At 33.1% G+C, this 13,708-nt stretch overlaps 1 protein-coding gene across 4 annotated transcripts; it reads left to right on the top strand.

Annotated features, from left to right (window-relative positions):
- The first annotated feature begins 311 nt into the window (after nucleotides 1-311).
- Nucleotides 312-10,182, top strand: LOC111378918. Of its 4 annotated transcripts, none has more exons than XM_023002197.1 (8): nucleotides 312-513; nucleotides 1,578-1,807; nucleotides 5,769-5,868; nucleotides 6,133-6,198; nucleotides 6,983-7,094; nucleotides 8,612-8,694; nucleotides 9,560-9,621; nucleotides 9,806-10,182. In XM_023002197.1, exons 2-8 carry the CDS (start codon nucleotides 1,629-1,631, stop codon nucleotides 9,954-9,956), a joined length of 753 nt encoding a protein of 250 aa, XP_022857965.1. In that variant the 5' UTR covers nucleotides 312-513; nucleotides 1,578-1,628; the 3' UTR covers nucleotides 9,957-10,182. The 4 variants fall into 4 exon arrangements, with proteins under 4 accessions (XP_022857965.1, XP_022857967.1, XP_022857964.1 ...); XM_023002199.1 differs by lacking the exon at nucleotides 1,578-1,807 and adding an exon at nucleotides 3,248-3,489 and having other exon boundaries at nucleotides 433-501; XM_023002196.1 differs by lacking the exon at nucleotides 312-513 and having other exon boundaries at nucleotides 1,377-1,807.
- Nucleotides 10,183-13,708: the final 3,526 nt, after the last annotated feature.

The raw sequence follows: 13,708 nt of genomic DNA, 5'->3' as shown, positions 1-13,708 counted from the left end.
CCTAATCTACATTTGAGGTATCGTGATTTCGGTGATCCGAGATTTAGTAATCATGATTTAAATAGATAATTTTACAACGTGCATGAACCACTCAAATCATGACACCTCAAATATCGAACGGTAAGAGAGAAACAATGAGTGTGCTAACTCACTCAATATTTAATTTGTTGTAATTTGTGTGGTTCGAAATTTTAATTAGTGATATTTAAATTACTAGCTCGACTAAATTTACACGTAGGAGCGTCTTAATGAAGTTTTCTTGATACCATATATATATATATATTGGCACCCCAAAAGTTTGCTTACATTTGTACACACTACACGGTCACCCTTTCTTTCCCTTCCTACGTGCATTTGAGATTCCCCTTACTTTCCCCTCTTCAACCCCTCAATCTCAGCTTAAAGAATCTTTGAGTTTAACTATCATCCCAATCCCTTGAACCTCGGTTTCTCTGCAAAGGGTCTCAATTTTCTTGTATTTTTTTTCCCTTTCTTGAAATCCTAAACTTACAGGCTCGCTTTCCCATATACATAGACGGACCAATCCATGTACTTTCGATGGTCAAACTTTTCTCAACACCTGTCTTGTAGAGTGCTTAATAAATTTCAAATTTACTTTTATTTGACTAAAATATAAAGTTCAGATCTCAATGAGTCCAAGAAAAGAAATTCCACTCAATGTCGAGTTCTCAATATTAAAGATGGAAAACAAATTGTTATTAAAATCGACCACAAAATTAAAAAGGTCATTGGAGCACACTTTAAAGTAAAAAAACCTTTCCCCCATCCAATAAATAAATCAGGCAAGACAAATAAAAAGGAAGCTCCAAATCCTCTTTTCAAAAGGAGAAGAGGGCGAGATGCTGTCAATGCGTCAGCATCCACTTTCTCTTTAAACAAAAGAAACTATTTTCCTCTTTCCTCACAAAACCCAATAACGAAACAGTCTATTCTCTGTTAAATTCCATTTGGAAAGAAAAAGAAAGAATTCCATGTAATAAATTCTCGCGTTGCGACCATCCTATGTACTCACACGTTGACACTCAAAAATCAATTGACTAACCTAATCTACATTTGAGGTATCGTGATTTCGGTGATCCGAGATTTAGTAATCATGATTTAAATAGATAATTTTACAACGTGCATGAATCACTCAAATCATGACACCTCAAATATCGGACGGTAAGAGAGAAACAATGGGTGTGCTAACTCACTCAATATTTAATTTGTTGTAATTTGTGTGGTTCGAAATTTTAATTAGTGATATTTAAATTACTAGCTCGACTAAATTTACACGTAGGAGCGTCTTAATGAAGTTTTCTTGATGCCATATATATATATATATATTGGCACCCCAAAAGTTTGCTTACATTTGTACACACTACACGGTCACCCTTTCTTTCCCTTCCTACGTGCATTTGAGATTCCCCTTACTTTCCCCTCTTCAACCCCTCAATCTCAGCTTAAAGAATCTTTGAGTTTAACTATCATCCCAATCCCTTGAACCTCGGTTTCTCTGCAAAGGGTCTCAATTTTCTTGTATTTTTTTTCCCTTTCTTGAAATCCTAAACTTACAGGCTCGCTTTCCCATATATAAATATATATTTGTTTGTGCATGTGCGTGTTTTATGGCTCACATGAGTGGAACGCACAAAGATGGATCTCAGCAGAGCCATGGTTCAACTTCATACAATGGAAATTCTGTGCATGGAATGGAGAGTGCCATCCCCACGTTTCAGCACCAACAGACAATCTCTATGGACTGGACACCAGAAGAACAAGCTATCTTGGAAGAAGGTCTTGCCAAGTAAGTGGATTTCATATGTATAGACACACACATACATAGATACATGTGTATGCGTGTTTGTCAGTTTGTTTGTAAGAATTTTCTCTATTTTCTATGAAGATTACTTTTGGGAAATGAGAATCTTGTGGGATTCTGTGATTTCTAGATGGTTATAGTGCTTTTAACTATCAGTTAATTTTGCATCGCTTAATTCTCTTTGGTTGTGTTAATTCTTGTCAAGAAATTTAAGAATTGGAAAATGTAATCTATATTCGATAAATCCATGTTGTTTAGACTTTTCTTTGTGGGTTCTTGCTCATGAACGCATGCACACAAACAGACATACATATCTGTATTGGTTTGTTTATTTTGAATCATGTGCTTAGTTCAAGTTTTATTTTACCTTAATTTTGAGTTTGCTTTTTTGAATTTTAAAATTTTTGTTGTCTTCTGAGTCACCAGCCCCTTTGTCTGAGTGGTTTTTGCATTTGTAGTTTCTTCTTGTGGAATTTTGTGTCATTTTCTTGGTTACAGTGATTTATACTACTTTAATTGGCTTTTTATCATGTAATAATCCATTTTGAAGTGAAAATTTGTATTTTGTAATCGCATAGATTAAAGATAAACCAGCCAACTATGTTTATATGAAGAAATTCATTAATTAGTTTGTATATAAATTCAAGTGCCTGAGATTTATTTGTCCTCATTCCTGGTTTTTCCTTTTCTCTCTCTTTTTTCCTTTTAGAAAAGAAGGAAGGTCGTGGTTGGATTCGGAGAAGAGATGTCGAATTATGGTGGATAAGGGAATTTATGAAACTCGGGATATAAAATCTTGGCTTCACTCGTTCTTAGCTGTTTAGTATAATTAAGGACTTATTTTCTCATATCTGTTGTGATCTGTACTCCTGCAGTCATTTGCCACACGTCGGCTTACAGGCAGAGTGCTTTGGCATTAAAGATCATGAGTATTTTAGTCGTGATTACGCTGCAAATCTTTCTTTGCTTCTTTTAGCTTTAATTATTGACGTCAGCTTCATTTATCAGGCACGCGATTTGCACTAGTCTTGCACGGTTAATCAATGAACTTTGCACATATATCTGGTAGGATTTTCTGTTAATGATGATTGGTTTATCAACAGGTTCGAAATTTTAATTAGTGATATTTAAATTACTAGCTCGACTAAATTTACACGTAGGAGCGTCTTAATGAAGTTTTCTTGATGCCATATATATATATATATATTGGCACCCCAAAAGTTTGCTTACATTTGTACACACTACACGGTCACCCTTTCTTTCCCTTCCTACGTGCATTTGAGATTCCCCTTACTTTCCCCTCTTCAACCCCTCAATCTCAGCTTAAAGAATCTTTGAGTTTAACTATCATCCCAATCCCTTGAACCTCGGTTTCTCTGCAAAGGGTCTCAATTTTCTTGTATTTTTTTTCCCTTTCTTGAAATCCTAAACTTACAGGCTCGCTTTCCCATATATAAATATATATTTGTTTGTGCATGTGCGTGTTTTATGGCTCACATGAGTGGAACGCACAAAGATGGATCTCAGCAGAGCCATGGTTCAACTTCATACAATGGAAATTCTGTGCATGGAATGGAGAGTGCCATCCCCACGTTTCAGCACCAACAGACAATCTCTATGGACTGGACACCAGAAGAACAAGCTATCTTGGAAGAAGGTCTTGCCAAGTAAGTGGATTTCATATGTATAGACACACACATACATAGATACATGTGTATGCGTGTTTGTCAGTTTGTTTGTAAGAATTTTCTCTATTTTCTATGAAGATTACTTTTGGGAAATGAGAATCTTGTGGGATTCTGTGATTTCTAGATGGTTATAGTGCTTTTAACTATCAGTTAATTTTGCATCGCTTAATTCTCTTTGGTTGTGTTAATTCTTGTCAAGAAATTTAAGAATTGGAAAATGTAATCTATATTCGATAAATCCATGTTGTTTAGACTTTTCTTTGTGGGTTCTTGCTCATGAACGCATGCACACAAACAGACATACATATCTGTATTGGTTTGTTTATTTTGAATCATGTGCTTAGTTCAAGTTTTATTTTACCTTAATTTTGAGTTTGCTTTTTTGAATTTTAAAATTTTTGTTGTCTTCTGAGTCACCAGCCCCTTTGTCTGAGTGGTTTTTGCATTTGTAGTTTCTTCTTGTGGAATTTTGTGTCATTTTCTTGGTTACAGTGATTTATACTACTTTAATTGGCTTTTTATCATGTAATAATCCATTTTGAAGTGAAAATTTGTATTTTGTAATCGCATAGATTAAAGATAAACCAGCCAACTATGTTTATATGAAGAAATTCATTAATTAGTTTGTATATAAATTCAAGTGCCTGAGATTTATTTGTCCTCATTCCTGGTTTTTCCTTTTCTCTCTCTTTTTTCCTTTTAGAAAAGAAGGAAGGTCGTGGTTGGATTCGGAGAAGAGATGTCGAATTATGGTGGATAAGGGAATTTATGAAACTCGGGATATAAAATCTTGGCTTCACTCGTTCTTAGCTGTTTAGTATAATTAAGGACTTATTTTCTCATATCTGTTGTGATCTGTACTCCTGCAGTCATTTGCCACACGTCGGCTTACAGGCAGAGTGCTTTGGCATTAAAGATCATGAGTATTTTAGTCGTGATTACGCTGCAAATCTTTCTTTGCTTCTTTTAGCTTTAATTATTGACGTCAGCTTCATTTATCAGGCACGCGATTTGCACTAGTCTTGCACGGTTAATCAATGAACTTTGCACATATATCTGGTAGGATTTTCTGTTAATGATGATTGGTTTATCAACAAATTTCTAAATCATAAAGATTTTTTTACCTGCGGATATTTTGAAATCGCCTTCAGAAGAAGGGACGACTGGAGAGTCACTGCCTTCGGTGTGTGAGAGAGACATGATATCCAATTATATTGATAAGGGAATCTGTGAAACTCGGATATACAATATTAGCTTCATTTATATTTAGCTGTCTAGTAATTACGGACCTATCCTCTCATAGCTGTTGTCATTTGCACACTTGCAGTCAGTTGTCACACATCGACTTGCAAGCAGAGTGCATTAGCATTAGAGGTCATGAGATATTTAAGCATTTGGCCAATATTTATTATGCTTTTTGATCTTTATTTACTGCTGCTTCTTTTTTTATCTTTTATCTTTTTATCTATTATCATTGACATCAGTTATCAGACACGTAATGTGCACTAGTCCTGCACGGTTAACTTATGAACGTTGAGTATCTGGTAGGATTTTCTTTTAATGTGGGATGGATCTTTAGCTGAAATTATATCATGAAACTTCGTGTATCAAGTGTAAGGGGGTGGAGAGGCCTCTGTGGATGGGGGTTGGTGCCTTTAGATAAATTTTTCTTTAGCTCTTTTCTGTATATTTACATATCAGATGTGTGTTATTATGAATATATTATTTTCACTTTGGTGAGAGAGACACAGACAGATTCCTTTGTTGTGTTACACATCTTTGTCGTGGATAGTTGTGTTCTGTTTGGTCAAAAGAGAAAAAATGAATAATGGAGATGATTGGAGAATTTTGCTCTATAAAAGTCGGCAAAGTTTCTAGTCAATCTCGAATCCCGACTTAATTTAAGGTAGAAGTTTACATATATAGATAGTATACGAAGTTTGCGTAGGTAGTCAATTTTCTTGGTCTAAACTAGACAATAAAGTTTCTTTTGAATGTCTGGTAGGACCTGTGCCAGTTTAGATGGTTATGACATAGTGCTGAGGCATATTTAGTTAATCAAGTTCCTTGAAAATGACCTTGTCAAACTCACAACCCATCTGGAGTTTTCGTGTCAACATGATCCTAATGTCTTCCTAGTAATAACTTAACATTGATGACCTCTTTGCTATGTTTCATTTTGCATAATGCTAATGTTGGGTTTTATTTACGGTAAGCATAAGATGGGTTTATACTGTAACTTTTGTAACACACTTCAGATATGCTTCTGAGTCGAGCATTATCCGCTATGCAAAGATTGCAGTGCAGCTGAAAAATAAGACAGTTCGTGATGTGGCATTGCGCTACCGATGGATGACTGTGAGTTTCCTCATCATTATCCGCTATGTTAAATTGTCTTGATTCATTCAATCTGTATTCAACTACATTTGCATTATTTGTCTGCTAAAAGCAGCACAACCATGCATTTGTTACACTATTTAATTTCTGCACGGTTGAGCTAAGCTTACGTGTGATGCGGAGATATGGGGGGGTTTCGTCATTTGATGTTTTCATTTTGATACTCTGTTTATCCATCGACACAATAAGGTTAGCGGTTTAATTATTTTATGCGATTAACTGCAGAAGAAAGAAACTAGCAAGAGAAGGAAGGAGGATCTTAATGCCTCAAGGAAAAGTAAAGATAAAAAGGTAAATAGTTATGAAATTATTCTATCTTATGTTTCAATTCTAGTATTAATACACTTACATTTTCTGTCTTTTGTGTGGATGGTTGTGCTGTGTGAGTGTAGTTTTTGTGCACATTTCATTATGAACAAAGATTTGTATCCAAAAACACTTGATATTCTGTAAAGTAACTTAAAGAATAATAATCTGTAAGTTATAAGTTGAATTTTTGGGATTTAGATGAAGAATCAAAATCAAATCTCAATCTCCATCCATATTCTAAAGAATATCATTTTTAATGGAAAAGATAAATAGAAAAGCTATTGAACAACAATTCATAAAAAGAAGATGAATGTAAATATGTCTAAACAGTAAGATGCTTGTCTTAATGGCAAGAGATGTGGGCTCAAATTTATTTTGTTTTGAAAGCTAAAACTCAAGGTCTCTATGAGTCAATACTAACAAACATATTTAAACCAATTGTTATTACAGGCAGACTCGAATTAAGTAATATTCATGCATATTTAAAAACAGTTGGATAGAAGTGCCCTTACTTCCAATTCAAGCAGGAAAAGCCACTTATTTTTTAGAGGAAACAGCATAAAGCTTTGTTTGTAGGTAGACTTTTGAATAGTTGACTGTAAAGGAATTGAATAACGTGTTTCATTCTGATTGTTGATTCTTGAAAATCTACTAATTCAAATCTTATTCATCATACAAGTAAGTAATGTTCAATACTTCAATGCTGTATATCAAACATATACTTATGTTGACTCCAAGCTAAGGGAATGTTAAATTCTTTTCTCAGGAAAAGTTTGTCGATCCTCTAGCAAAGCCCTCTCGTTTGGGGGCCCGGCCGAGTTTACTTCATGCTTCAGGAATGATTAACAATAACAATGGTGATAGCATCTTATATAATGGTTGGGACAAATCTTTTGATACATCTAGTTTTTTTATTTGGTCAATAATCTATATATATATATATATATATAATATTATCTGAATGGCAGTAATCAAATTTCTTGATGAACTAATTTTTATGTGTAAACATCCATGCTTGCACGTAATTTCCTTTCTTCTTGTTGAATTCCGATTTATTTCCTTCATTATATAATTTGAGTATCTTGAGCTGTTTTGCACACTTGTTATACAGGAGAAATTAGCAGCGAGATATTATTCTTTCAATGTTGGAGTATTTTGTGTGTACATTACTAATTGAACAGTACCTCTTATTTCTATCAGCTTAAGTTCTTTTTAATATACTAGAAATTAGTTTAGATATAGTTGCTTCACATTAACACATGATGTGAGATACTCGTAACACCTTTTAGTTGGTCTTTCTTCTATATGGTTAGTTTGGTCCATTCAACGGATGTGGAAAGAGTTTGTGGAACTCTCAAGCAACATGACTTTCATTGTACTTCATTATGTATAAAGTCCGTAACATACGAAACTCATAAGAGTGTTACTTAAACGTCATCCTTATTGCGGATTTAGCTAATTTAAATATAAATTAACGAAATTTCAATTGGTGTAAGTGGAAACAATGTGTGAAAGCATTAAGAAAATGGTGTTAGTTTTTGTGAAACTATAAAAATTAATTTGAGGATAAATGCTTCTCAGAATTTTGGATGATTTTTAATTTACAGGATCCTAGAATTTGTGGGGTGGATATAATAGAAATAGAACAGAGAAATATCAGTCTCGAGGTGGAGAAAATTGAATGCTGTGCGGGGCACATTAAAACAAATTTGATATGATTGGCATGGTTTAATATGCACATATCAGTGATCTGTACAAAGTTAAAAACATGAATTTACGAGAATTTTACATGCACAAGTACTTGATAAGCTGTCAGTTCTGCAAATATTTAAACACTGAAGCTCCTATAGGAATCAGTTTGTTTTTTTTTTTTTTTTTTTTTTTTTTTCTCAGTTTTACCTTCATGTGTGCTATAGTTACTGTAAAAAATAGTTGATTTGATATTTTTGGGTAATGCGATTTATTTTCTTGGATTATCATTTATCGGGCATACAGCGGCCCTGGTATTGAGTCTTAGAAACTTTATTGATGACATCAAATTGAAAGAGCAAAAAGTCATACTATGAACGTCATACAATAACACTCTTTTACATGGGCACTGATAAGCATTGATGACAGTTTTTCTCCAATTATTGGCATGATTTGTCTATTATATAGTTTGTTATTTGAATATAATTAAACCAAGTTTTACCAATTTAGTCCTCGTTTATGCTTGCTGAGTGAACTCGGTTTGTAAATGCTCTATCTTATGCTTTATATATATGCCTTTCAAGATTTTCCATTGATATCTTTGCTGTAGTTATGCTAGTTAAGAAAGTATACTATCATAGGCGTCCCAATTTTTTAAAAATCATTTGATTTATGCTTGCTTAAAACCGACTTCCTCTCTTTGTAGGCATCAATGCTGTAACTCGGGAGCTTCTTCAGCAGAACAGTTGGGCCTTCGAACAGATATCTGCTAATTTGAACACTCATCAGGTGAAGCATTTATATATTCATTTTATATTAATTACTTTTTCCCGACTTCAAAAACCTTAGCTAGCTCGTTTCCTTGTGTTGGGATTTGGCTGCCTTTGGGTGTAAAATAGATTTGTAGATTAATGTTCAGATTTGTGCATAGTAGTGGGATTTACATTTACATGGGGTAACAAGAATAGAAAACAATTCTATATTTTCAGGTCATATGGTCTTCCTAGCAGGGGCGGAGCCAATACCGAATGAGCCCCTACCGCTACCCGTGCTGGCTTTGCCGGAATTTTTTCCCCTTATATTTGGCGGTCGCTCCCTAAATCCGCCCATTCTCACCTGATTCGCCATTGCTTCCTAGATATCTAAGATATAAACCATTGTATTAGATATTTGTCTGAGTGTTGAACTGTGTAGAGCCTAATTATGTTGTTTTCCTATCCCATAGATTGCGGATTGACGTTTTTCTTAGTATAGGGATATATTGTGTATCCCTCTGTTTGCAACAAGATCTCGAGTATCCAACCTTAAAAAATGGAAGGGGAGGGGTAGTGTTGTTCTTCTGAAAATCGGAGGGGTGTGAGATTTCCCATTGGAGATCATCTTCTTCTTGAAGATATTGTAAAATCTACAGTGGCGAGTGGACAATTGAAGGTGAACCGCTATAAATCTATGTGTTCGATAGTAACTTCTTTTCTTGTTTATTATTGTTTTTCAGAGTTAAGGGCTAAGGTTTAGTCTAAACATCCACTATATCCTTTTTCTTTCATGATATATATTTTCGATTATCATTACAAGGATCTAATTTCAGCTTGTTGCTCCAGATAAGCTTTATGAGATACATAAACTAATGCTCTCTCTACCCTTTATTTTTCAGTTACATGAGAACCTCCATCTACTGAGTAAAGCACGAGAGAACCTCTTCAGAATCTTGAACAAGTATGTCGCAAACCTGGTCTTGATGCTGTTTTCATGTATTTTTACCTTTTCTTTTATAAATCTTTCTTTTCGGGAGATAAATTATCACTCAATGCTTCCATTCATCGGAATTCTTATTTTCTAAAATTGTGCTTTTATTTCGATTATCAACTTCATATCTATATTTTTATTATGAAATATGCAGCTTGGACAACATGACTCCAACAATGAAGAAGATGCCTCCACTTCCTAGATTGAATGAAGAGCTAGCCAACTCCATTCTTCCTCCCTTAAACTCTCTCGATGCTACGATAATCCAGCCGTCAAAGAAGGTCGATTATTATCTACCTACCTAGTTACCGAATTCGCAAAAGTTACCAAGTAAAAAAAGAATTGTGAATTAAATAGCTAGAAATTTTCTTTTCCTGCAAAGCTGATGTGATTTTATAATGCTTCTAATGATACTTCTTTTCTTGCTTGGTTGTGCAATTTATCTTTGTTACTTTAGTTGTAGAGAAATGTTTAGAACTTCAATTGAGAAAATTTGATTTTATAAACATGACACCAAATGGTTATATTGAATTGCAGTTGCAGAAAATTGGGGAAGCATATCTGTAATTACTTTCGAATCACTTGTATAAAAATTTAAAAGGCTAAAGAAGAAGTAGATAATACTTGTTAAATTTATTCTTTTAACATGTCTTGTCACGTGCAGCCTCGGACGATTATCAAGAATTAACTTCTCAACTTTGTCATTGAACTTCAATTTAGTTTTAGATTTTACTGCTTTGTTACATTCTATCACCTATCGTCGTCCAAATTGACAAAAATTGGTTAGTTGAAGCCATACCATGACTAATCTTCCATACCGAATGGCACCCTAGAAACAAAAATGGTAAAATGAGGGTTATGAAAATGTCGTTAAATTAAAAATGTTAAAGAGATGTTTTGATTTCAACAGTTCTATAACTTGGGGCAGTGATAAACTGTATGCCATTATGTCAACGGCTAGAAACTAAATTGAAATTTAGTTACTTAATTGAGACAAAATAAATTTTAGTAACTTTAATTGTAATTAATGAAATTTACCCCTTTTATACAGAATCCAAGTGCTAAATGTGCTATCAACTCATACCATTATTTATCTATTAATAATTCGATTATCACATGTTCACAACTCAGTGTCTAACGTTCGAATCTAATGCATATCCACACAATGAAATTTATTCTTAATAACAAGGAATATATACTTTTACTTTCACTACTAAAAGTTAGGTGAAAAAGTATTCGGCACGAAAGTGCAAATAATACACTCGGGCATGATTGGTTTATTCTAAGCTAATCGTGCTAGCCTTTGTTTGGCTACTGGTTACAATCGGTCAAATTACTTCTTATTTACATATTCCGTAATTTATTTTTTATCAATAAGTTAAGCTAATCGTGCTAGCCGTGTTTGGCTATCGGTTACAATCGGTCAAATCAATTCTTATTTAGATATTTCGTATTAAGTGGGATTTGCAAGAACTATTCACTTATTCATCTATCAACTCTATATTTGTTGATAGGCAATCATCGTCTTATCAAAAAGGAAAATGCCAAAGTGACTGAATGGGTGACCGACTCACATGGAGCGTGGACTCCGCGTGAATAAAATAATGTTCGACCCCGAGGTGTGAGTGTTCGGTCATCTCGCATATCAACAATTATGTTTATATGGCATGGTCCTATCAAAAATACCAAATGAATGAAATAAACAAGAATTTGAACTATTTAGACATTCGGACTAGAGCTTTCATGTATCTAGCTATTTATTAGGGTGTGATTTCAGGATGGACCCTAAAAAGAGGAGGAGTTTTTCATTCGGAAAGACTATCAAAACTGAGAACAAAGAAATTGTCTATGGAAATTGTGAGCCAAGTGCCAAAAAATCAATGGAGAATTTGATATGAAAATGGAAAGATTTTGGTTCAAATACAATACTGATAATTGATAAAACCATTGAATTAATGCTACTCTAACCATGTTCATCGCATTGCTTGAAAGCTTTAGATATCCCTTAAATTCCTCCTTAGAGCAAAAAATTGTGATTCTGCCAAAAGCACATGAAGAGGAGCAAAATTCTTTGAAATCGTGAGAAAAATCAGAATAGGAAGGTAAAAATGCAAATAGAAATATCAACATGAGCTACAAAAGAATCCCGAAATTTCATCAAATCGTAGAGTACCAGTTCTGATATTCATTATAATGATTGATATAGTGATATTCACATCTAATTGTCCTTCGTTTTTTTATTACCATGCCATCAATTTGCCATAAAGAATTTTGTAAATGTTGAGTAACTGACATCCTAAGTATTATTATTAGAGCACCAAAATCCTAAAACATTTCAATTAGAAACTAGCAGTAGTCTAAAAAAGATAATATAGTATATTGTCCTTGTTTGACAACCATTGTTCAGGTAAAACAATGTTTTAAATATTGATTTTTAGGAGAGTTTGTGATTAAAAAGTAGAGAAAAGTTTTGGGTATGCCTGTAAAATATTTCATTGTATGAATGTATGGTTGAAAATAAGTTTGTAGAAAAATAAATTTGAAAATATTTCTACAATAAAGAACTAAATTATGCAAAATAAGATTATTTTAAAGCAGATTCATATTTAAATTGTTACTCATTTTTATACAATACTTAATCTCGATTTCACTTCCTTCTTCCATGCTCATTCTACATGTGCAACACAATTATAACGCAAAAAAATAAATAAATAAATAAATAAAATAAAATAAAGAAGAAGAAGAAGAAAGAAAGAAAAAGAAAAAGCGCCTACTAAAAAATAGCAAAAAATTAACCCATGTCCTACGAATGTATAGATTTTAACTGTGATAGAGAAAAGGGAAGAAGAGACTGAAACTACACTGACATGATGATCCGAGAATTTGGTTATTAGAAAATGACCTTTTGTTCTTAACTTATCAAACATATTTATGTTATGAAAATAGAGAAAAAGATAAGAGAATATAAGAATTGAAACTCAAGTGTATCTTTTATTGAGAATCATGACCCATATTTATAGGATCCAAAATAAGAGTTACAAGTAGAATGAAATGGAACCTCTAGACTAAATAAGACTTATCTATAAATCATGATAATACTAAATAATTATTAATAATTGTCTCAATATTTTACAACACCCCCCTTTGATGATTATTTGTACAATTATTATCTCGTTTAAACCTTTTTTGGCAAACCCCGATGAAACAAAACTACTAACAATTGAAAAAAGAATAAAATGCTGCTTTGTTAAAATCATGTCAAGAAAACTCAGTGGGACAAAAACTTGGTCGAAGGAAAAAGAGTACAGTTACTCCCCCTGATTTCAATTCTTGTATCAAGCTATCAATATCTCGTACATCAATATCTTCAATATTACAATTTTCGGTGAAGTATGTCTCATGTTGTCTTGAATAGTCTTCAAATAACACGGTCTTCATAAGAGATATTTTATTAACCTTTGATAATTGTAGTAACATGACGATTTAAAAATAACTCTTATTGATATCTTCGAGGGTCTCATGCGTATAAGAATGCCTTTTGAGAGTAAATACCTTGTAAGTTAAGGACATCGTTGCCCAAAGAATATGCTTCATTAAAGCCTTCTTATGGAAAACCTTGTGGAAAAGATCCTAATGAAAGAAAAAATATATATTATTCTTTTGAATATGCTATAAAAGTTGTCTCATTAAAAATCTTGTTAGGAAAACCCAATTGGACAAAACCTTGTCAAGGGAAAAAAAAGAGTACAGAGCTATTTACTTCTTTTCATGATAATATCACTTGAATTATGCTTCAAGTATATTAAATCCTTCAAGAATAATATTAAATTTATATGTAAGATAAGTTGAATATAATCACATTCATTATACGCATATCAAATTTCATGTATTGTCACTCTAACAAGGTAGAAACATGTGATTACATCTACTACATAATAAATTATCTATTTATACAAGTCTTCGCGACATTTATTATATAAAGAATCGTGCATTTCATATTACGACTTTATCTTTTCTATTTTCATTTCGCATAAATATACACCTTTTAATGTTCGGA

The sequence above is a fragment of the Olea europaea genome, unplaced genomic scaffold (assembly GCF_002742605.1).
Source record: "Olea europaea var. sylvestris unplaced genomic scaffold, O_europaea_v1 scaffold190, whole genome shotgun sequence".
Classification (NCBI taxonomy): domain Eukaryota; kingdom Viridiplantae; phylum Streptophyta; class Magnoliopsida; order Lamiales; family Oleaceae; genus Olea; species Olea europaea.
Note: the sequence above shows the minus strand (reverse complement) of the source record. Positions and strands in the feature narration are given on the sequence as shown.

Excerpts from the sequence above, each read along its gene's own strand:
- LOC111378918 (XM_023002197.1), top strand. The coding sequence starts at position 1,629 with ATGGCTCACATGAGTGGAACGCACAAAGATGGATCTCAGCAGAGCCAT. Across the intron at positions 5,869-6,132 it reads TGCGCTACCGATGGATGACT|AAGAAAGAAACTAGCAAGAG; the intron begins GTGAGTTTCCTC and ends GATTAACTGCAG. Across the intron at positions 6,199-6,982 it reads GGAAAAGTAAAGATAAAAAG|GAAAAGTTTGTCGATCCTCT; the intron begins GTAAATAGTTAT and ends TTCTTTTCTCAG.